At 41.6% G+C, this 23,625-nt stretch overlaps 1 protein-coding gene across 1 annotated transcript; it reads left to right on the top strand.

Moving 5' to 3' along the window:
• The first annotated feature begins 11,229 nt into the window (after nucleotides 1-11,229).
• On the top strand, nucleotides 11,230-22,954 carry LOC130368974 (histone H3.v1-like). The gene is made up of 4 exons (XM_056573521.1): nucleotides 11,230-11,494; nucleotides 16,697-16,889; nucleotides 19,123-19,431; nucleotides 22,592-22,954. The coding sequence occupies exons 1-4, from the start codon at nucleotides 11,447-11,449 to the stop codon at nucleotides 22,714-22,716; spliced, it is 675 nt and encodes a 224-aa protein (XP_056429496.1). The 5' UTR covers nucleotides 11,230-11,446; the 3' UTR covers nucleotides 22,717-22,954.
• The last annotated feature ends 671 nt before the right edge of the window (nucleotides 22,955-23,625 follow it).

Below are 23,625 nucleotides of genomic sequence, written 5' to 3'. Positions count from 1 at the left end.
TGCAAAACACCCAGAAACACTGATTAAGTTTTGTACAACTATGAAATAATTGTACAAGGTATTTTGGCAGAAATGTCTTGTACCGGCAGTGTATACCACCAAATTAACTATCACTCGGTAACCAGCAAAGTTAATAACATTTAATAAAAACATTAATTAGCTAAACCAAATAAGACATACATACAAGCATTAATACAATAGTACATACTCTATGTTTAGCAAACTAGCAGGAATCTACGCAAGTGATACATGAAATATTTAGTGTAGAAATGATACAATCAATAAACTTATCCATCCCAGGCTAAGGAGCAGGATGCTCCTCTCTCAACGAAATTCCCAAGCAAAAGAGGACCGAAGGCCATGTGGTTTCCTGTGATATCCCCTAATGCCCCACCCCTTTGGCCTACTCTCCTCACATAACCTGGAAAAACAGGTTCTTTAGCCCCGCCCACTGTGGCTGTGGCTAAACCAAGCTAAAACCGTGGGGGCAGGGAAATGTATACTGCATGGAAACAATGGATGTAAAACACATAATTTCAGTGTCCATAACATTCCACCTCTTGCTTTTACATCATAATTGACGAATGTTAGGTGATTCCCTAAATTCCATGTCTGCTAGTTTACCAAACATACAACATGTATATCTCCATAAAACAAAGAAATACAAAGTAATTATATTCCCCCAGTTTCCCCATCCACCCAAATAATCCGGTGTTTGGTGTTCCATGGAGTTTTGATCGCTGTCAGTCTACATTGATGATGGTTAATGTCGCCCTCATTGTTCACTATGTAGCTGCAGCAAGGATCTAGAGCTAGGAGATTGTAAGAGCTACAGCCCTTATTTGTAGCTTCTCTTCAGACAGTTTCTTTAAAGCGTCCTCTGTGGTGTCCAAAAGCCTTTTCCAAAATGCTGGAGGGAATTCTTTGGTTCTGGGTTCTCCTGTCTCGCGATGTCATCCAAACCCAGTCTTGACGACTTGATCCTTGTCATCTTCCAACCACGGGATGCTGGGGAATAGGTAGCCTTCTTCACTCCATTAGAAGCGTTGGTCATCTGGTCATCTCTTTGTGTTGAGCTTGGATTCTTCTGATAGGAGGTCGATGGGTTGAGCGGGGTTACACTGCCACTAATCTGCTGAATGGAAAATAAACAGGTTTAGAGTCACTTTCCAACAATACAATTTTAGTATTTCCAGGCCCATCAGAGAATCTCTTCGGCCTGTGCTGATCAGTGAACCTTGGAACAACCCAACACCAGACACAGTTGAACTCCACTCTGCATATCCACACTCACTTTCCCAGCATTATTCCGACCATTGCTAACTAATATTTGAGTGTGAGTGTTACCTCAGTCCCTCTAGGCATATTGCCTTCTAGTGGAAGGACTAGCTATTGCTAAACCTCCCCCACCTCTTGAAAAAAATAAATCAAAGTGGTTAGTTAGTTTCTTCCTAATTAGTTTTCCCCACAAATTTGGGGAGGCTCCTGTAAATGTCAACCCTAAACTAACAAATGAATTGTCATTTTTACAAGTAAGCCTATGGTATGGCCCTAGTGGGCAGAAAGAAAGTTTAGTCAGTATCTTATGTACCTCCATTTTTCCCCAAAAGACAAAACAAGTGAACACTATTTACATGCAAAAGGAAGGTGGCCCTTGTTCACTCTTTAGTCTCCCTTCCCCCGTTTGACCAACAGGGGGCATGGGATCCTCGACATGTATATACGGTTTCTGTAAGAATATTGCTACCTGTGCACACAACTCCTTGAACATGTATTTTGTAATGTCATCTTTCATAGGATTAAACAGATGAGGTTTATATTGGAAGCTGAGAGATTTCTCTGGAAACTGTTGTTTGGAGGAAGAAAGTATATTTCCCTTCCCAGTCTGTTTGGATTTACCTGGTTCCCTCTGCTTCATGTTTCCAGTAGAATAACAACTTGTGGAGATATGGCCACTATGACCACATGTAGTACATTTAGCTGAACAGTGTTTCGTTTTGTTACCATGTGCCTTACAATATCTAGCTATATGGCCTGAACCACCACATGCAAAACAAGACTTTACCCTTTTAGCCGTATTTACTATCTGGGTCTCATTTTTCATAGCTGATCTATACCGCTTCACTGCCAGAGACACACTTCTAACAACTCTTAAACCTCTCCAATTTGCTTTGTATTTGCCCTTATTGTTATTCAATTTCTGTTTATTACACAATTGAGAACCAACACTGGGAAATTCTACAATCTCACTCTCTAGCGCCCCCTTATTTGCACTTGAAACACAGATCTTTTCAGAGGGCAAATCTGCTGTGAAATGTGGCTGTGAATTATGGGAAGAGGCCACATCAGACACCATTTTGGGGAACTCGCTTTTAGCAATCTCATTCCTCAACTCCTGGATTTCAGCATAAGACTGAGACAATTTTTCATCAGTATTTATACATTGGCTCTCCCATTCCAGTAATTCTGATTCCAACATGCAAATCTGCCTATCTTTATCACGAATCGTCTGTGTTTTTGTCTGCAACTCTTTCTCAAGTTCCTCATTTCTCTGCACCTCACATTTTAGGGCATGTAACAAAGTCCAGCCCACTTCTGCCGCAGCTCGGCTCTCATTTTTGGAATAAACCCCTAAATCAAGCTTCAGAGCCATACCTCCTATCTCACCCCCCATCTCTGGGTAAACCGGTGCACCATAGCGTACAAGCTCTTCTGCTACAACACTCCATTTTCCCATAGTGGTAGCCCAATGTGGTACAGCCCCAAATGTGGGCCTTCTATCCTGCCGCAATGCACAAAACTTCCGTCTAATGAAGCTCATTCTCTCAGTCAGATATACTTGGAATATGATCAGACAAAGGAACCTCAAGCACAATATCAGATGGCAGGACAATCACCAAACACGTACACAAACAGGCTACACTGGGGTATCTCGTACAAACATTTGTGTATACGCCCTCAGACACTAGAAAATATAGTGGAGAGTTACAGATCGCACAACTAAAGGTACAGTCACAATATAAAACACATGTACAACAGGAGACTTTCAATATGCTTTACAGTCTGTGTCTAATAACTATCATGGATGCAATACAAACAACCATTACCTAGAAAAGCAATGCTATTAATTACCAGTGACAAATCACTAAATAACTATCATGTATGATATTCAAGTTACCCTTAAAACAAGGAACACAAAGCAACAGTCTATGAGAATCCTGTATAACTAGTACAGTGCTACACGTGATAACCACATCTAAACAGATTAACCTATTGTATCATACAACAAAATCTGTAAGGGCTTGCTCCTGTCTAAAGCAATAATCCTTAGGTCACAGTTTAAGAATAAGTCTCTTGTAGACTCACTCAATTACACTGGGAACATATACTAATGTAATCAAAAAGATACACCAAATTAGAAAAGTAATTAAACTATTATTGTCAACTTGGTTATTAACTGCCAATACTCAATTTCCGGCAAAATCCTGCCGACTACGCCATTTGTTGCGGTTCTAAAGGTGATAATCCTGTCTGCAGCTCCACTTATTGTGGACAATCCTGCATGCTACACCAATTGTGATTTTAGAATTAGAGTAAAACAAACATGCCCCTCCCCCGACCATGTGCTCTCTTTGTTGGAGTCAAAATGGCACCAACTATATGAAAACGGAAGCAGGAAGTTCAGGCTAAATTTATAGGTCCTAAATATGTTTGTAAAACACCCAGAAACACTGATTAAGTTTTGTACAACTATGAAATAATTGTACAAGGTATTTTGGCAGAAATGTCTTGTACCGGCAGTGTGTCCCACCAAATTAACTATCACTCGGTAACCAGCAAAGTTAATAACATTTAATAAAAACATTAATTAGCTAAACCAAATAAGACATACATACAAGCATTAATACAATAGTACATACTCTATGTTTAGCAAACTAGCAGGAATCTACGCAAGTGATACGTGAATATTTAGTGTAGAAATGATACAACCAATATACTTATCCATCCCAGGCTAAGGAGCAGGATGCTCCTCTCTCAACGAAATTCCCAAGCAAAAGAGGCCCAAAGGCTATGTGGTTTCCTGTGATATCCCCTAATGCCCCACCCCTTTGGCCTACTCTCCTCACATAACCTGGAAAAACAGGTTCTTTAGCCCCGCCCACTGTGGCTGTGGCTAAACCAAGCTAAAACCGTGGGGGCAGGGAAATGTATACTGCATGGAAACAATGGATGTAAAAACACATAATTTCAGTGTCCATAACATTCTGGTTGACAGGTCCCTCCTCACAACTTCACTCACCTCTACTATCAACACTATCTCTTGGACAGATCATGCGGCTATTACACTGGCACTCCCCGATAAGATATCGTCCCCACAGAGCTATATATGGAGGAGTAATCCTTTTATTTGGTCGCATCCCAAATATGTGGAGTGTTTGCACAAAGACATTGAGGAATATTTCTCCCTAAATTCTACCTCAGTCTCAGACCCTATCACTGTATGGAATTGCCACAAGGCAGTCATTCGTGGTTTTTGTATAAAATACGGATCTCTAATAAAAAAGCAACGCGATCAAAAACTGCACGACATTCTGCAACGTTTGCAAACCGCAGGCCAAGCGAATAAACTTGCCCCCTCTGCAGTTTTAGTGACGGAGATTGCCTCCTTACGTCAGGACCTCCGCTGCCTTTTACTGTCGACATATAAAAAATTGGACCGAAAGTTACTTGCCACCTACTACTCTCAAAACGACAAAGCTGGCAAGCTACTTGCCCGCAGACTCAAGAAGCGACAAGCAAAGTCCTGCATCCCATTTCTTAAACATACAGACACAGATACCCCACTGTACACCCCGTCACAGATCGCTAACGGCTTTCTTTCCTACTATACAAAACTTTATAATCTTAGAGACTCTATCCCAACTTCTCCAGACATACCTTCTATGACTACCAGTTTCTTAGACTCACTTCACCTTCCTTCACTTACAGCCCCTCAACTAGCTGCATTAAACGCTGAGATTACTGTGGACGAAATTCTTAAAACTATCAAATCCCTCCCATCTGAAAAAGCTCCTGGCCCCGATGGTTATATCAATGCTTATTATAAAAAATGTCATGCCCTGCTATCCCCCCATCTGACTAAGTTCTGCAATGCCGCGATGTTATCTGGTCGTCTCCCCGAGGAAAATTTACAAGCCACTATCACGACACTGCCCAAGCCAGGCAAGACTCCTTATCGCCCTAAAAATTTCCGCCCCATATCACTCCTCAACCAGGATGTCAAGATATACGCCAATATTATAGCTACACGTATCTCAGAAGTATTGTCTTACCTTATATCAGCTGACCAAGCTGGGTTTGTTGCTGGCCGCCAGGCCTCAGACAACACCAGGCATCTATTTACCATCTTCTCACATCTAGAACACTCTGCCACGCCAATAATTGTGTTAGCGCTCGACGCCGAGAAGGCGTTTGACCGCCTTGGGTGGTCTTATGCTTTTTCGGTTTTATCTAGAATGGGTTTTGCTGGTTCGGTAGTTTCGGCAATAGCCACTGCCAGGGTGCTTGCTAAGGGCTCCCTATCTGACACTTTTAGAATTACAAACGGATCCCGACAGGGTTGTCCCCTATCGCCACTTCTGTATATTTTGTCTATGGAACCGCTGGCTCAAGCCATTAGGCAAGAGGCAACTATTTCAGGGGTAAAAATAGGAGGTAATACGCACGTCATCTCCTTTTATGCAGATGACGTGATCTTGACACTTACCGACCCACTTGCCTCTGTGCCAGCGGTGATGGATTTAATCTAAGTTCGGCTCTATCTCATATTACTTCCTAAATGCGAATAAGACACAAGCCCTTTCTATCAATTTACCTTTTGAACATCTAACATTTCTTCGCACTAACTACACATTTGACAGGCGTCCCACCTCCATTCAATATCTAGGTATTCAACTATCTTACTCTTACAATACGCTATACTCTGAGAATTACATTCCCCTGTCACAGAAGGTTAGGGCTTCCACTGATCAATTAGCTAAATCAGAAGTTTCTTGGGTCGGTAGGATCGCATCATTTAAAATGTTCCTTCTCCCCTTATTCTTGTACTTATTTCCCACCCTCCCTATTGCTCTACCCTCCACTTTTTTCATTTCTGCTCAAAAAATTCTCACTTCCTACATCTGGGCGGGTAGGTGTTCAAGACTCTCTGCATCCATCCTCCAGAAACCTAAATTGTTGGGGGGTCTGGGTTCTCCTAACTTGAAATACTATTACACGGCTACCCTGGTTGCAATGATGCGGCATTGGCAGCGAGGATCTACAGCCCCCCCATGGGTAGACATTGAGAACAATTCTGTACGACCCTATTGTGTTAGTGACCTGTTATTTTTTCCCTACTGGAACATACCTCCACCTTCTTTTTCCAACCCATTGGTAAAAGCATGGGTTTCCTACATCTCACATTCACCTAATACCAGTAGGCGTAATCTCCGTGACTTACCTTTGACATTTTTACAGGGTTGCATTCCTGACATAGACTTAACTGTATGGATAGCCAGGGGCATTACTCATGTTCACCACCTATATGAGGGTTTCTCCATGATCTCTTTTTCTAGCCTCATGTCCACGCATCAAATCTCTAAACATGATTTTTTTAAATTTCTACAAATACGCCACCTCTTAAGCAAATTGCGGCCCTCTGGATTGCTCGAACCTTGGGTTCTCACCCTCTCCAGCCCAAGGTCTCAAACCATTTTATTGCACATTATTAAACACTGACGTTTTCTCCAAATCCTATCCCCTACGATTATGGGAGAGGGACCTGTGAATCACGCCATCCCTGGAAGATTGGCAGAAGGCTCTTAAGTTTATACATAAGGCTTTTCAATGTTCTACTCATGTGGAATCGACCTTCAAAACAGTCCTTCGGTGGTACTATACCCCGGACCGTCTAAACTATATATATGGTGATCTCTCAGACAGTTGTTGGAGGGGATGCGGATCTAAAGGTACCCTAGCACATTTTCTTTGGTTTTGTCCCCGGTTGCTGTCTTTTTGGTCGGCATGCTTGCAACTGTTGCAAGAACTTTTTGGCAGTGACGTTCCATGGTCTCCTCAATCTGTCTTGCTTTTTCTAGAATTACAACATCTACCAAAGAATTATAGGGATCTCTATTGCATTGCATGTATTCTAGCCAAGATTGCTGTTGTGAGCCACTGGAGATCCGATGCCATTCTACTATAGAAGCTTTATTAAATAAAATACAGCTTGCATACACTTACTCATAGCGGAGGGAGCAGGTAGAAAACCTTTCTATACTCAACGTTGGCATCAATGGTCTGTCCCCACATTGTAAGGAGTTATAATGACCTATAGGCCTGTGACCATCAAATCTTACTTGTATTGGCCACCATATGTAGACCATTCACCAGCCTCACTAGTATCTATATCTGTAGACTTCGGCTCAATAGGAATTCCTTATCAAACCAATTGTAGTGTGTACACTTGTTAATGTGATCAGCTTTCATTGATATCTAAACATGGTGACTACCCAATGTTCCTCACAGTACGATAACTATGGCATTTCCTTGTTTGATTTTTGTTTCTAATGTTGGACCTCTGTGTCCTTGTTCTAGAATTGTATTGAACTTCATGTGTTCTAATATATCTGCCACCACATATATATATTTTTCTTTTTTTTTTTCTTGTGCGTATGAGGACACGTTTCCCCATATGTCATTGTATATGCCACTCATATGTCAACAATCCTGTGTTTCTTTGTTGTAACCCTGAAAAAGTTATCTCAATAAAAAACTATTTACAAAAAAAAAAAAAATGAAACATTCATACTTTCATAATCAGGGGTGCACTGAGAGGCAGGGGTTGGAACAGGTGATATCTCGCCTGGCAGAGGACCGCAAGCTCGATGTTCGCCAGAATGGGTAATGTAAAAATTTTATTTTCACATCAAATTACATTACATATGACATAAAAGATCTCTTTATCTTCTTCACTTTTGACATCTTATGGTCTCCCTGCGGCCACATAGACGCTCTGCAGCAGTGATTCTAATGGCAATGCCTGAAATCTGCATGTCATAATGAATAACAGTATGATTTCAGTAACCCAGCACACTCCCTATGTATGTTACAGCAAGGCAAAGATTTCTACACCCCTATTGGGGCTCTCTGTAGGCCAGAAATAGACATTTTTAATACAGTTTCGCCGCAAATGTATTCGACCCGAAACAAACTTTTCGAAAAAATTTGATGAATCGGCCGAACCGAATTTTTTAAAAGCTCGCTCATCTCTATTCCTGACCTTAGCCTGTTTCCTGACTATGTCTCTGCCTGATCCTTCTGTACTATGTTGCCCTCTTGTGTATGACCTGGATTGTTAAGCACACCTCTAAGCAAGCTTACTCCACCTGGCTGCTTCTGAGTTTCTCAATTCTGCTATTAACACCAGCTCAGATACAGTAGACTATGTTTGCTATCTACAATGTCAGCTCGCCCCTTCCTCCTTGCCTGACCAGGTGCCACTTAACTGGAACCACTCTTGCCCTAGCTTTCTCGTATTTCCCCTGCAGCCGAAGTCTAGTTCACACATCTGGAATTTCTGTACGGAATTCCACATTGGAATTCCGACAGAGATTCCAGAGCCGCAGAGTCAAACTGTATTAAATAGGATTCTGCTGTGCTGTGCACACATGCAGAATTACCATGCCAGATGTTGTATCTGGCACGGAAATTCAATTTTCTGTGTCCACAAAAAGAATGAACCTGTTCGTTCTTTCTGTGGACTCCGCATGGAATTCATAGCCGTCTATGAGATTGTTCATTTCTATGCAGTCCTATTTTCCCTGCAAACATTCCGGAAGTGTGAACACAGCCTAAAACTCTGCTTCCAAGTTTTTGCACAAAGCCAAAACAGTTAGGCTATGTTCACAAAGTGGAGTGTCCACACTGAAAATGTCAGTGTGGACATTCCACAGACGGTGGAGAGCCTGAAGAACATGATAAAAAAATAAGCCCTCATGCAATGGTGTTGGGCGAAAAATAAAAAAGTTAGTTATGGCTGTCAGAACATGGCAATATCAAAAAGGGGGGGGGAAAAAGGTTATAACTACATAAATATAAATTGGATATCAGTAAAAGCATGTCAGCAAGTTATTACCACTTCGAGACACATATCAAAAGAAAAATTAGTTCAAAACTACATTTAAATTAAAACTACAGTATTTTATTATGACAATATAAAAGTTATAGTTACATAGTTATAACTATTAGTGATGAGCGAATAGAATCTGATGAATCTGAATTCTTTATGAATTTCAGGAAAAATTTGCTTTGCAACGAATACAAATATCGCCGCAATTCGATTGCATGAATCGCTTCATTAAACCCTATTTAGTGCGGTCCAGGCTCCAGGACATCTAAAATGGCAGAACCACATGTGAGGACATGGGGCAAGGAACTCTGGGAAGGTGGGATGACCCCGAATCAGCAGCCAGCCACCCCTGTGATGTCATAGCCCTATATAATCGGGAGCCATCTTGCGGCCAGGCATTGCAGCATTTTATTTCAGAGAGAGCATTTCATTGCAGGGAGAGAGAGCATTTTGTGCATTGCACAGAAAACAGCTTGACAGCAGCGATTTAGCACAAGCCAAAATCACTGCAGAAAAGCACTGACAGGGAAAGGAGAGAGAAAGTACACTTTTGGGTGCAATACACAGCGACTCTACTGCTGCAGTGGTGTTCAGCAACTCTAAAGCTTATAGGGGCCAGTTAGGCTGAGCACTAAAAGCCATTGTCACCTGCTATTAGTGCCTAATAATACGGTACTGGGCTCTACTACACAGCAATTCTGTACTGCTGCAGTTGGGTGTACAACAAACATGGGCCAGTTAGGGTAAGCATATAAAGCCATAGTAACCTGATTACAGTGCCTAATACAGGTTGCGTAGCGGAGCTTATTGTCCTCTCATAAGTGTAACCTGTGCATACATAGGTGGTGTACGTTTTTTTTCCCGTTAAAATTAATTTTCTGTAGCCTTATACAGTTTTAAGCGTAGTGGAGCACATAGTCCTCCTCTGATAAGTGTAACATATAGGCACTCAGCTGATGTATAAGTATGTCAGGCAGAGAAGTGTCAGGACATGCACAGAGGAATGGCAGAGGCCTAAATTCATCAGGTGCAGGCAGAGGTCACAGCAGAGTAGGGGCATATGGCAGCAGGAGTCGCAGCGAGAGGTCTTAGCTCCCTGTCAGCTAGCAATCATGTCTCGACCAGCAACCCAGCAGCCGTGCTTGATTGGTTCACTCTGTTATCCACTTCATCCCAAGTGACATTCCACACCCCCAGTCTACAGTCGGTGGGTTCCTCAGACTCAACCCTCTGTCACTGTGCCCCCATATGGTCTCCTCATGCTGTTGGCACATTAAATTAAACTTAAAATTTTAATCTATATAAAATCTTCAATTTAAATTTTACAAAATATATTTAATCTCTTCTGCCACATTATGGTCTTCTCATGCTGCTGCCACCTCCAGACTGTGTCATTGTGCCACAATGTGGTCTCTTCATGCTGCTGGAACATTCAATGAAACTTTTTAGGTAAATGTCCATAAATGTTGGCACCCCTGAAATTTTTCAAGAAAATTAAGTATTTCTCACAGAAAAGGATTGCAGTAACACATGTTTTGTTCTACACATGTTTATTCCCTTTGTGTGTATTGGAACTAAATAAAAAAGGGAGTAAAAAAAGCTAATTGGACATAATGTCACACCAAACTCCAAAAATGGGCTGGACAAAATTATTGGCACTCTTTCAAAATTGTGAAAAAATAAGATTGTTTCAAGCATGTGATGCTCCTTTAAACTCACCTGAGGAAAGTAACAGGCGAGGGCAATATAAAAATCACACCTGAAAGCAGATAAGAAGGAGAGAAGTTCACTTAGTCTTTACATTGTGTGTCTGTGTGCCACACTAAGCATGGACAACAGAAAGAGGAGAGAGAACTGTCTGAGCACTTGAGAACCAAATTTGGGGAAAAATATCAACAATCTCAAGGTTACATGTCCATCTTCAGAGATCTAGATTTGCCTTTGTCCACACTGCGCAACATTATCAAGAAGTTTGCAACCCATGGCACTGTAGCTAATTAGTGATGAGCGGCATATGCCATATTCGAATTCGCGATATTTCGCGAATATATTGACGAATATTCGTCATATATTCGTGAATTACGAATATTCGTTATATCCGAGTTGATTTTTAAATATTGCGAATTTTCGGCAATTGCGAAAATAATTGCGAAAATAACTGATTGCGAAAATATTTTCGCGCGCGCGCATGCGCGCTATTACATCACGCGATAACAGAGATCGTTTCCTGGATGCTTGCCAGTGGGATCGCGATCGCGAATAACCCATGCGAAGATGGTGGGCAGTAATTTCAGCGAAAGTGAGGAGAGAGTTCTGATTTGTGTAAGTATTTTCACCACTGTTAGTTAATTATATTTAAATGCATTTTAGACTAGATTAAAAGTTATGAATCATAACTTTTAATCTAGTCATGAATCATGATATAAGATCATATAGCTGTGTTTCCCAAACAGTGTGTCTCCAGCTGTTGCAAAACTACAACTCCCAGCATGCCTGTACAGCTGGAGGCACACTGGTTGGGAAACACGTCTGTTGCCTGGACAGTCTGGCCATGCTGGGAGTTGTAGTTTTGCAACATCTGCAGGGCCACAGTTTTCAGACCACTATACAGGGGTCTCTAAACTGCGGCCCTCCAGATGCTGCAAAACTACAATTCTCAGCCTGCTCACTGTCTAGGAATGCTGGGCATTGTAGTTCGGTAACAACTGGCACTTCAGTTGTTGCCGAAATACAACTCTCATCATGCCTGGACAGCATCTGCCTGGACAGTTGTAGTTTTGCAGCATCTGGAGGCACACTGGTTAGGAAACATTGTCTGTTTCCTAACTCAGTGTTTCCCAACCCATGTGCCTCCAGCTGTGGCAAAACTATAACTCCCAGCATGCACTAACAGACCATACATGCTGGGAGTTGTAGTTTTGCAACAGCTGGAGGCACATTGGTTGTGAAACACTTAGTTAGGTAACAAACTCTCAGTGTTTTGCAACCAGTGTGCCTCCAGCTGTTGCAAAACTACAACTCCCAGCATACAACTCCCTGCATCCCCCCCCCTCTCCCCCAATGTGAATGTACAGGGTACACTCACATGGGTGGGGGCTTAGAGTGTGTTTCTAGCTGCAAGTTTGATATGCCGCAAATTTTCTGCCGCAGCTCAAACTCTCAGCGGTAAACTAATTTGATCCCTCGCCCGTGTGACTTTACCCTAAAAACACAACACTACACTAACATAAAATAAAAAGTAAAAAAACACTACATATACACATACCCCTACACAGCCCCCCTCCCCAATAAAAATGAAAAACGTTTGGTACGCCACTGTTTCCTAAACGGAGCCTCCAGCTGTTGCAAAACAACAACTCCCAGTATTACCAGACAGCCACTGACTGTCCAGGCATGCTGGGAGTTTTGCAACAGCTGGAGGCACCCTGTTTGGGAATCACTGGCGTAGAATACCCCTATGTCCACCCCTATGCAAGTCCCTTATTTAGGCCTCAAATGCGCATGGCGCTCTCACTTTGGAGCCCTGTCGTATTTCAAGGCAAAAGTTTAGGGCCACATATGGGGTATCGCCGTACTCGGGAGAATTTGCCTAAAAAATATTGGGGGGCTTTTTCTTCTTTAAACCCTTATGAAAAGGTCAAGTTGGGATGTACACCAGCATGTTAGTGTAAAAAATTCAAAATTTTACACTAACTTGCTGGTGTTGTCCTCTACATTTCATTTTCACAAGAGGTAAAAGGGAAAAATGCCCCCCAAAAAATTGTAACACAATCCTGAGTACGGAGATACCCCATATGTGGACGCAAAGTGCTCTGCGGGCGCACAACAAGGCCCAGAAGGGAGAGTGCACCATGTACATTTGAGGTGATTTGCACAGGGGTGGCTGATTGTTACAACGGTTCAGACAAAAGCAAAAAAAAAAAAAAGCACACATGTGACCCCATTTTGGAGACTACACCCCTCATGGAATGTAATGAGGGGTGCAGTGAGAATTTACACCCCACTGGTGTCTGACAGGTAAAAGTGATCTGTGAAAATGAAAAATTTAATTTTTTTATTTGCACAGCCCACTGTTCCAAAGATCTGTCAGACCCCTGTGGGGTATTAAGGCTCACTGTACCCCTTGTAACGTTTCTCAAGGGGTCTAGATTCCAAAATGGTATGCCATGTGGGCTTTATTTTTTGCGTTCCTGGCACCATAAGGGCTTCCAAAATGCGAAAAGGCCCCCCCAAGCAAAAAAATTTCTCTCCAAAGCACTGTTATCTGTGGTGTTAGATAGAACTGCAGGTCACACAAACTACATCATCTGTACTCAGAGAGTTATCGCTGTGTTATTGGTGGTGTTACATAGGACTGCAGGTCACATCTATACATTATCTGTACTCAGAGAGTTATCGCTGTGTTATTGGTGGTGTTACATAGGACTGCAGGTCACATCTATACATTATCTGTACTCAGAGAGTTATCACTGTATTATCTGTGGTGTTACATAGGACTGCAGGTCACATCTATACATTATCTGTACTCAGAGAGTTATCACTGTGTTATATGTGGTGTTACATAGGACTGCAGGTCACACAAACTACATCATCTGTACTCAGAGAGTTATCGCTGTGTTATTGGTGGTGTTACATAGGACTGCAGGTCACATCTATACATTATCTGTACTCAGAGAGTTATCGCTGTGTTATTGGTGGTGTTACATAGGACTGCAGGTCACATCTATACATTATCTGTACTCAGAGAGTTATCACTGTATTATCTGTGGTGTTACATAGGACTGCAGGTCACATCTATACATTATCTGTACTCAGAGAGTTATCACTGTGTTATATGTGGTGTTACATAGGACTGCAGGTCACATCTATACATTATCTGTACTCAGAGAGATATCACTGTGTTATATGTGGTGTTACATAGGACTGCAGGTCACATCTATACATTATCTGTACTCAGAGAGATATCACTGTTATCTGTGGTGTTACATAGGACTGCAGGTCACATCTATACATTATCTGTACTCAGAGAGTTATCACTGTGTTATATGTGGTGTTACATAGGACTGCAGGTCACATCTATACATTATCTGTACTCAGAGAGATATCACTGTGTTATATGTGGTGTTACATAGGACTGCAGGTCACATCTATACATTATCTGTACTCAGAGAGATATCACTGTTATCTGTGGTGTTACATAGGACTGCAGGTCACATCTATACATTATCTGTACTCAGAGAGTTATCACTGTTATCTGTGGTGTTACATAGGACTGCAGGTCACATCTATACATTATCTGTACTCAGAGAGTTATCACTGTTATCTGTGGTGTTACATAGGACTGCAGGTCACATCTATACATTATATGTACTCAGAGAGTTATCACTGTGTTATCTGTGGTGTTACATAGGACTGCAGGTCACATCTATACATTATCTGTACTCAGAGAGTTATCACTGTGTTATTGGTGGTGTTACATAGGACTGCAGGTCACATCTATACATTATCTGTACTCAGAGAGTTATCAGTGTTATCTGTGGTGTTACATAGGACTGCAGGTCACATCTATACATTATCTGTACTCAGAGAGTTATCACTGTGTTATTGGTGGTGTTACATAGGACTGCAGGTCACATCTATACATTATCTGTACTCAGAGAGATATCACTGTTATCTGTGGTGTTACATAGGACTGCAGGTCACATCTATACATTATCTGTACTCAGAGAGTTATCACTGTGTTATATGTGGTGTTACATAGGACTGCAGGTCACATCTATACATTATCTGTACTCAGAGAGATATCACTGTTATCTGTGGTGTTACATAGGACTGCAGGTCACATCTATACATTATCTGTACTCAGAGAGTTATCACTGTTATCTGTGGTGTTACATAGGACTGCAAGTCACATTTACTACATAAACTTTACTCAGAGAGTTATCACTGTTATCTGTGGTGTTACATAGGACTGCAGGTCACACAAACTACATCATCTGTACTCAGAGAGTTATCGCTGTGTTATTGGTGGTGTTACATAGGACTGCAGGTCACATCTATACATTATCTGTACTCAGAGAGTTATCGCTGTGTTATTGGTGGTGTTACATAGGACTGCAGGTCACATCTATACATTATCTGTACTCAGAGAGTTATCACTGTATTATCTGTGGTGTTACATAGGACTGCAGGTCACATCTATACATTATCTGTACTCAGAGAGTTATCACTGTGTTATATGTGGTGTTACATAGGACTGCAGGTCACACAAACTACATCATCTGTACTCAGAGAGTTATCGCTGTGTTATTGGTGGTGTTACATAGGACTGCAGGTCACATCTATACATTATCTGTACTCAGAGAGTTATCGCTGTGTTATTGGTGGTGTTACATAGGACTGCAGGTCACATCTATACATTATCTGTACTCAGAGAGTTATCACTGTATTATCTGTGGTGTTACATAGGACTGCAGGTCACATCTATACATTATCTGTACTCAGAGAGTTATCACTGTGTTATATGTGGTGTTACATAGGACTGCAGGTCACATCTATACATTATCTGTACTCAGAGAGATATCACTGTGTTATATGTGGTGTTACATAGGACTGCAGGTCACATCTATACATTATCTGTACTCAGAGAGATATCACTGTTATCTGTGGTGTTACATAGGACTGCAGGTCACATCTATACATTATCTGTACTCAGAGAGTTATCACTGTTATCTGTGGTGTTACATAGGACTGCAGGTCACATCTATACATTATCTGTACTCAGAGAGTTATCACTGTTATCTGTGGTGTTACATAGGACTGCAGGTCACATCTATACATTATATGTACTCAGAGAGTTATCACTGTGTTATCTGTGGTGTTACATAGGACTGCAGGTCACATCTATACATTATCTGTACTCAGAGAGTTATCACTGTGTTATTGGTGGTGTTACATAGGACTGCAGGTCACATCTATACATTATCTGTACTCAGAGAGTTATCAGTGTTATCTGTGGTGTTACATAGGACTGCAGGTCACATCTATACATTATCTGTACTCAGAGAGTTATCACTGTGTTATTGGTGGTGTTACATAGGACTGCAGGTCACATCTATACATTATCTGTACTCAGAGAGATATCACTGTTATCTGTGGTGTTACATAGGACTGCAGGTCACATCTATACATTATCTGTACTCAGAGAGTTATCACTGTGTTATATGTGGTGTTACATAGGACTGCAGGTCACATCTATACATTATCTGTACTCAGAGAGATATCACTGTTATCTGTGGTGTTACATAGGACTGCAGGTCACATCTATACATTATCTGTACTCAGAGAGTTATCACTGTTATCTGTGGTGTTACATAGGACTGCAAGTCACATTTACTACATAAACTTTACTCAGAGAGTTATCACTGTGTTATCGCCGTGTTAATCACTGCCTGACATTTACGTCATATGTCCATAAGGGGTTAAACAAAAGTGTGAGAATTTACTTGTTTCTTCATGTTGCAGCGTTTCCTTGAAAAGGGGTATGATCAGACCCGCTCCCAGATCGTGAAGAAGGACATTGTCCGCTCCCTAATGCGGGAGCTGAGGAGAAAACACGGCGGCAGACATGACCGCATGGCGGTCTTAAAAAAATGGTCGGACCTAAAGAGGCGACACATGGATCGGGTCCGACAAATACGGGACCAGTATCACCCAGGTAAGGTATTGGTGACAGTTATGTAAGGGCAGATGTACTGTATTTATCGGCGTATAACACGCACTTTTTAGGCAAAATTTTTTAGCCTAAAGTCGATGTGCGTGTTATACGCCGATACACCCCCAGGAAAGGCAGGGGGAGAGAGGCCGTCGCTGCCCGCTTCTCTCCCCCTGCCTTTCCTGGGGTGTAGAGCCCTGCTGCCAGCCCTTCTCTCCCCCTGGCTATCGGCGCCACTGCCTGTTCTGTCCCCCTGACTATCGGTGACGGCGCCCCATTGCCGGCGGCGATAGCCCGGGGGAGGGAAGGGCCGGCAGCAGGGCTCTAGACCCCAGGAAAGGCAGGGAGAGAGAAGCTGGCAGCGACGGCCTCTCTCCCCCTGCTTTTCCTGGGGGTATATCGGGGTATACACGCGCACACACACACCCTCATTTTACCATGGATATTTGTGTAAAAAACTTTTTTTACCCAAATATCCTTGGTAAAATGAGGGTGCGTGTTATAGGCCGGTGCGTGGTATACCCCGATAAATACAGTAATTAATCTTAGGGCAGATGTTGTTAACCCTATTTGTTTGTGAGTCTGACTCCAGATTGTGGTAACATATGTGGTGACCAAGTTCTGCGATTTGGGAGATTAGAGATTCATTCTGTATAGAAGAGTTCGATAGCATAGGCCTCTGCACAGGTGCAGTATTCGGGCCACTTTCTCCACACTAGCCACTAGAGACTTGCACAGCAGCCACACTAGATCTTGCCTTGGCAAAGGGTAGACCTAGATTAAACTAGAATATACAGTGTAGGGGGTTGTCTTAATGCTCAGCAATCCTGATAGGCTCACCACATGTCACATGATCCTACCAGTAACCCATGGTAACAAGAGAAGTTTCATGCTTTATGCATGTGTGGTAGCCCTTGGGGGGGTGTATGATAGTGGTGGTATGGTATCGGTATGTGAAGGGTTAATGTTAACCCGATAGTTCGTGACGCCAGGCTGAGGGTTGGTATGCTGAATCAGTGTTCCGGCCTATTGCCGCCCTTCCCAGTAATGATAAGTGCATAGAATAACTGAAGGTCCACAAGGAGATTTGAACTTGATTAGAACTTGAACTTGAATAACTTTTACTGAAGTGCTTGCAATATCCACGGCACAGTCACAGTCTCATACAAACAGTCCTTAGGTTGCTTAGTGACTGGCATAAGTTGCGGACCTTGAGGTAGACATAAAGTCTATTAATTTGGAAGAGATTTGCGGATCTGTCCGGATTTAGGGGAGTTATTAGGTCCTTGAAGCTGCAGAGTGTTTGGGTGGTGATATACTCTATAATTATAATTGTTCAGCCGTTGCCGCAAGGCTCGGGCCAAACTCACTGCAATTACTGCTGTACAGGTCTTGCTTGCCTGCTTGACCAGGAACAAGAGAGAGAGAAGATGTCCGCCGCTCCCTTATATGGGCAGGGGGCGGGGCGAATCTGATTGGTCCAAACGTCTGCCATTCACCATTACATGGTGTGATGGGATTGCTTACGTCAAAGGGCCTCCAAAGGTCCTTAAGCTAAATACCATAGAGTTCACCTCGTCACATGACCCGCAGGTCCTGCAACGCTAATGTAAACAAGTAATTAACCATTTATTTACACATGTTATTCTATTTACATTAACCTATGCATAAATTAGAGATTTATACACTATAATAGAGGCGACTAGGGGTAGACTGGCTAACAGCGATCCCTAAGTCCTAGGGACTCTGGCTATGGGGACCCATGAATAAATAGGTACCGTATAGAATGCGGTAGTGGGACACCGCACATGCATTAACTCCTTAAGTGCAAAACATATGAATATGCATATTAAACAGAGTATTATGCAAAAACAGGATTAATACTGGAATCAATATAAGTGCTATGATAACAAAATATATTCTAAACCACATGTTATCTATACAATACAAGGATAGTGCATAAAAGACATTAACTTAGGACCCCAAAGGCACATGTTCAGCCGAAGGTCAAAGGCTCATCAGCAGGACAGTATTGCAGACACTGTTCGGGGACATTACACATATATCACCAGTCAAGGTATTCATCGTATGGCTGAAAAAAGACATACGTCCATCAAGTTAAACCATAGAATTAAAGTGAAGTGGTGTGGTGGGTTAAAGGGGAAGGGTTGGTATTTTATAACTGCATAGGTTATAATAACTGATTTTTAACTTCATAAACATTGTGTTATTATAGGAGCTACTCTAGCCACGGTCCGTCCAAAGCGGACCAGGCGACAGGCCGAGGCAGAGGAGGAGGAGGAGGAGGAGGAGGAGGAGGGGATCATCCTGGAGGAGGAAGAGGAGGGGATCATCCTGGAGGAGGAAGAGGAGGGGATCATCCTGGAGGAGGAGGAGGAGACACAGGAGCAGGAGGAGGAACAGCCAGGGCCCTCCCACATGGCCCAAGCCATACCACCACCACCAGCAGCACCACAGGAGGGAGAGGAGGGGAATTCCTCCCCACTCTCCAGTCAAGATGTGGCCTACACTCCAAATCAGGAGAGTAAGTATATGCAAACATCCTTAGAATTTTGTATGCATAAGATGTACAGAATAAAGAGGGCAACATTCAATGTGAAACAAAACAATACAGTAATTTTATAAAGTAACATTAGCCAGTAATTCATGTAAATAAATATAAATAAATTCATGTAGATAAATATATATATATATATATATATATATATATATATATATATATAGATTAGTTAGGAGTAGCCGTATTAGTCCAGTGATGCAAAAAGCAAAATTATCGGTAGTTGCAGTATCTTGTAATAACCTTTTTTATTGGACTAACAAGATTTTGTAGAGACAAGCTTTCGGGATTCCTCCCTTTATCAAGTCATAAGCATTTCTGAGCTCACAAGGAGAAAACACAGGTTCTATCTCACAAAATATGCAGGGGTTAAAACAACATTAGTGGAGAATGGACATTAAGTTGGGCCATAAATTGTATAGCTATAGGACGATAGATACAGATAAGGATGAGGAGGGGGGGGGGGGGCTGGAGAGCAGAGGTGAGAATAATGGTTACGCTGGACAGACAATTTTACTATAGAGCCATAGACTGAAGATAAGACTAGACAGGGGAGGGGGAGCAGGGGGGGGGGGTGGTGTTAGAGCAGGGAGAGGGTAGAGAGTTTAGCAAAGATTATAGGAAATTTTGATAATGGGATAAGAAGCTTAAATCCACATTAAGTCCTCTGTTCTTGGAGTCATAAAAATCTATCATTTTGGCTTCAAATGTCTTTCTTTCCTGGGTGTTCTTGAAGTTTCCTTTCAGGATCTTGATTTTGAGGTCCTGTAGGGAGGGACCTGTTTGGGTGAAGTGGTGTCCAACTGGGGTGCAATAGTCCTTTTCTCTATGGTTGTTTGATGGATGATCTGTGGAGGTTCATCCTTTTGTTGAGTGGCTGACTGGTCTCACCAATGTAACATCCCAGGGGACACTTGGTGCATTGTATCATGTAGACTACATTCTCTGTGGTGCAGGAGTATTGTCCCTTGATGTTGTATGTCTTGTTGTTGTGGGAGGCCTCAGAATTTGTGCAGATGTGTTGACAGAGTTTACAGCGCGGTTTGCCGCAGGGTTTGGTCCCATTGTCTGTATCTGATGTGTCTGTGGGTAGTTTCCTATTGACCAGCTTTTGTTTTAAGTTGGGTGGTTGTCTGAAGGCCAAGATGGGTGGTTCAGGGAAGATTTGCTTTAACACCTCATCTTCTGCTAGTATTGGCTGCAGGTCCTTGATGATTTTGCGTATTTCCTCAAGGGTGGGATTGTATGTGGTTACCAGTGGTATGCGTGATGAGGTTTGTTTCTCTCTGTATTGCAGCAGGTGTTCACGTGGTGTTTGAAGAGCAGAGTGGATTTTCTTATGGATGGTCCTTGGTTTGTAACCTTTTTGTTTAAATTTCTCAGCTAGCGTTTGTAGATGTGTGTCTCTGTCATCAGGGTTGGAGCAGATGCGGTGGTACCTGATGGCTTGGCTGTATATTATGCCTTTCTTGGTGTGGGACGGATGGGAACTTGAATTGTGTAGATAGCTGGATCGGTCTGTGGGCTTTCTGTATACAGATGTCTGTATTGTGTCCTTGTTTATAGTTACAGTGGTGTCCAGAAAGTTTACACTTTCTGTAGAGAAGTCCATTTTGAGTTTGATGGATGGATTAAATGTGTTGAAGGCATCATGAAATTGTTTGAGTTTATCCTCTCCTTCAGTCCAAACAATGAAAATATCATCAATGTATCTGTAGTATCTGTAGGGTTTGGGAATTTGGGTATTCAGGAATCGCTCTTCAAGGTCAGCCATGAACAGATTGGCATATTGTGGTGCCATCTTGGTCCCCATAGCAGTTCCCATCGTCTGTAGGTATATTTCATTGTTGAAGCTGAAGTAGTTGTGTGTGAGAATGAATTCTATAAGTTTGGTGATGATCTGAGGGCTGTATTTCTGGTTGTGGGTCTGGGAGGAGAGGAAAAGTGAGCAGGCCTCAATTCCATCTCTGTGTGGGATGTTACTATACAGAGATTCTACGTCCAATGTTACCAATATGGAGTTGGCAGGCAAGTTCGTAATCTGACTCAGTTTGTTAAGAAAGTCAGTGGTGTCCTGTATGAAGCTGCTGGTGCGTGTAACAAAGGGTTTTAGTGTGTTTTCTACCAAACCAGATATCTGTCCAGTTAGTGTGTCCATACCTGTTATTATTGGTCTGCCAGGGTTTCCAGATTTGTGGATTTTTGGGAGCATGTAGAATGTCCCTGTTTTGGGATCGGTGGGTATGAGTGTCTCTAATCCTTTTTGTGAGTCCTTTGGGAAGGATTGAATCCCATTATCAAAATTTCCTATAACCTTTGCTAAACTCTCTACCCTCTCCCTGCTCTAACACCATCCCCCACCCCTGCTCCCCCTCCCCTGTCTAGTCTTATCTTCAGTCTATGGCTCTATAGTAAAATTGTCTGTCCAGCGTAACCATTATTCTCACCTCTGCTCTCCCCCCCCCCTCCTCATCCTTATCTGTATCTATCGTCCTATTAATATACAATTTATGGCCCAACTTAATGTCCATTCTCCACTAATGTTGTTTTAACCCCTGCATATTTTGTGAGATAGAACCTGTGTTTTCTCCTTGTGAGCTCAGAAATGCTTATGACTTGATAAAGGGAGGAATCCCGAAAGCTTGTCTCTACAAAATCTTGTTAGTCCAATAAAAAAGGTATTACAAGATACTGCAACTACCGATGATTTTGCTTTTTATATATATATATATATATATATATATATATATATATATATGTGTGTGTGTGTGTGTTTTATATTTTTGTTATAATACCTCAGTCATGCATCGGTATCTATGGTGAGGTCCTGAAGGTTTATGATTATAGTTTTATTTTTCTTACATAATGGTATGGAATTTATTCACTGGTGATAAGATATTATTTGTAAATTAAAATAAAAAAGTTATTAGGACAAATATATTTGTTCATGTATTTAAAAAACAAATAACTTGTTAATGTTATTTCTAAAGCATTTATACTTGATAACAAAGTTATAAATTTGTTTAATATATTGTTATGCTATGTATTGTAAGTGCTTTTACATATGCTATACAAACATACATGTTACTCTTCATTACAATTAATTCTATGCTTTTTTTTTTATCAGTTGCGCAACAATTAAAAAAGGAAATAAAAAAAATAAAAAAAGACCATGAAAAAATGAGAAAGGACATGATGAGGATGGCGCGGAAAATAACGGGATTGGAGGAGTTGATTAATAAGTTAACATAGTTTTTTTTTTTTGGTTGTTATATTTATTTCTTCTTTTTCTTTAAAAGTTAATCATAAAAAAAAAAAAAAAAAAACGTGTGGTCTCCTTTTTATTTATTTTCTTCCCTTGTTTAGAACAGGTGACTCTAAATTTTCATGTTGGCTTTTCGTTGGGATGAGTTAACAGCAATGGTCTAATGGGTCTGCAGCATGAGTAGACATGACAGCACCAGACGTGATCGCAGCATGAGTAGTCAATATTGTGGCAAATTGACTTGGGTTCTTAAGTGACAGTAGCATGATCAGACAATATAGTGGCAGAATGTCTCAGGTTTTATGTGACAGCAGCATGATCAGACAATATAGTGGTAGAATGTCTCAGGTTTTATGTGATAGTAGCATGATCAGACAATATAGTGGTAGAATGTCTCAGGTTTTATGTGACAGTAGCATGATCACACAATATAGTGGTAGAATGACTCAGGTTTTATGTGACAATAGCATGATCACACAATATAGTGGTAGAATGACTCAGGTTTTATGTGACAGCAGCATGATCAGACAATATAGTGGTAGAATGTCTCAGGTTTTATGTGATAGTAGCATGATCAGACAATATAGTGGTAGAATGTCTCAGGTTTTATGTGACAGTAGCATGATCACACAATATAGTGGTAGAATGACTCAGGTTTTATGTGACAGCAGCATGATCACACAATATAGTGGTAGAATGTCTCAGGTTTTATGTGATAGTAGCATGATCAGACAATATAGTGGTAGAATGTCTCAGGTTTTATGTGATAGTAGCATGATCACACAATATAGTGGTAGAATGACTCAGGTTTTATGTGACAGCAGCATGATCAGACAATATAGTGGTAGAATGACTCAGGTTTTATGTGACAATAGCATGATCACACAATATAGTGG

This window comes from Hyla sarda, chromosome 4 (genome assembly GCF_029499605.1).
Source record: "Hyla sarda isolate aHylSar1 chromosome 4, aHylSar1.hap1, whole genome shotgun sequence".
NCBI lineage: Eukaryota > Metazoa > Chordata > Amphibia > Anura > Hylidae > Hyla > Hyla sarda.
Note: the sequence above shows the minus strand (reverse complement) of the source record. Positions and strands in the feature narration are given on the sequence as shown.

What these genes read in the sequence shown, in the direction of transcription:
- LOC130368974 (XM_056573521.1), top strand. Translation starts at nt 11,447, where the DNA reads ATGGTGGGCAGTAATTTCAGCGAAAGTGAGGAGAGAGTTCTGATTTGT. An exon ending in AGGAGAGAGTTCTGATTTGT is followed by an intron (nt 11,495 to 16,696) that starts GTAAGTATTTTC and finishes TTCATGTTGCAG; the next exon opens with CGTTTCCTTGAAAAGGGGTA. An exon ending in ACGGGACCAGTATCACCCAG is followed by an intron (nt 16,890 to 19,122) that starts GTAAGGTATTGG and finishes GTGTTATTATAG; the next exon opens with GAGCTACTCTAGCCACGGTC.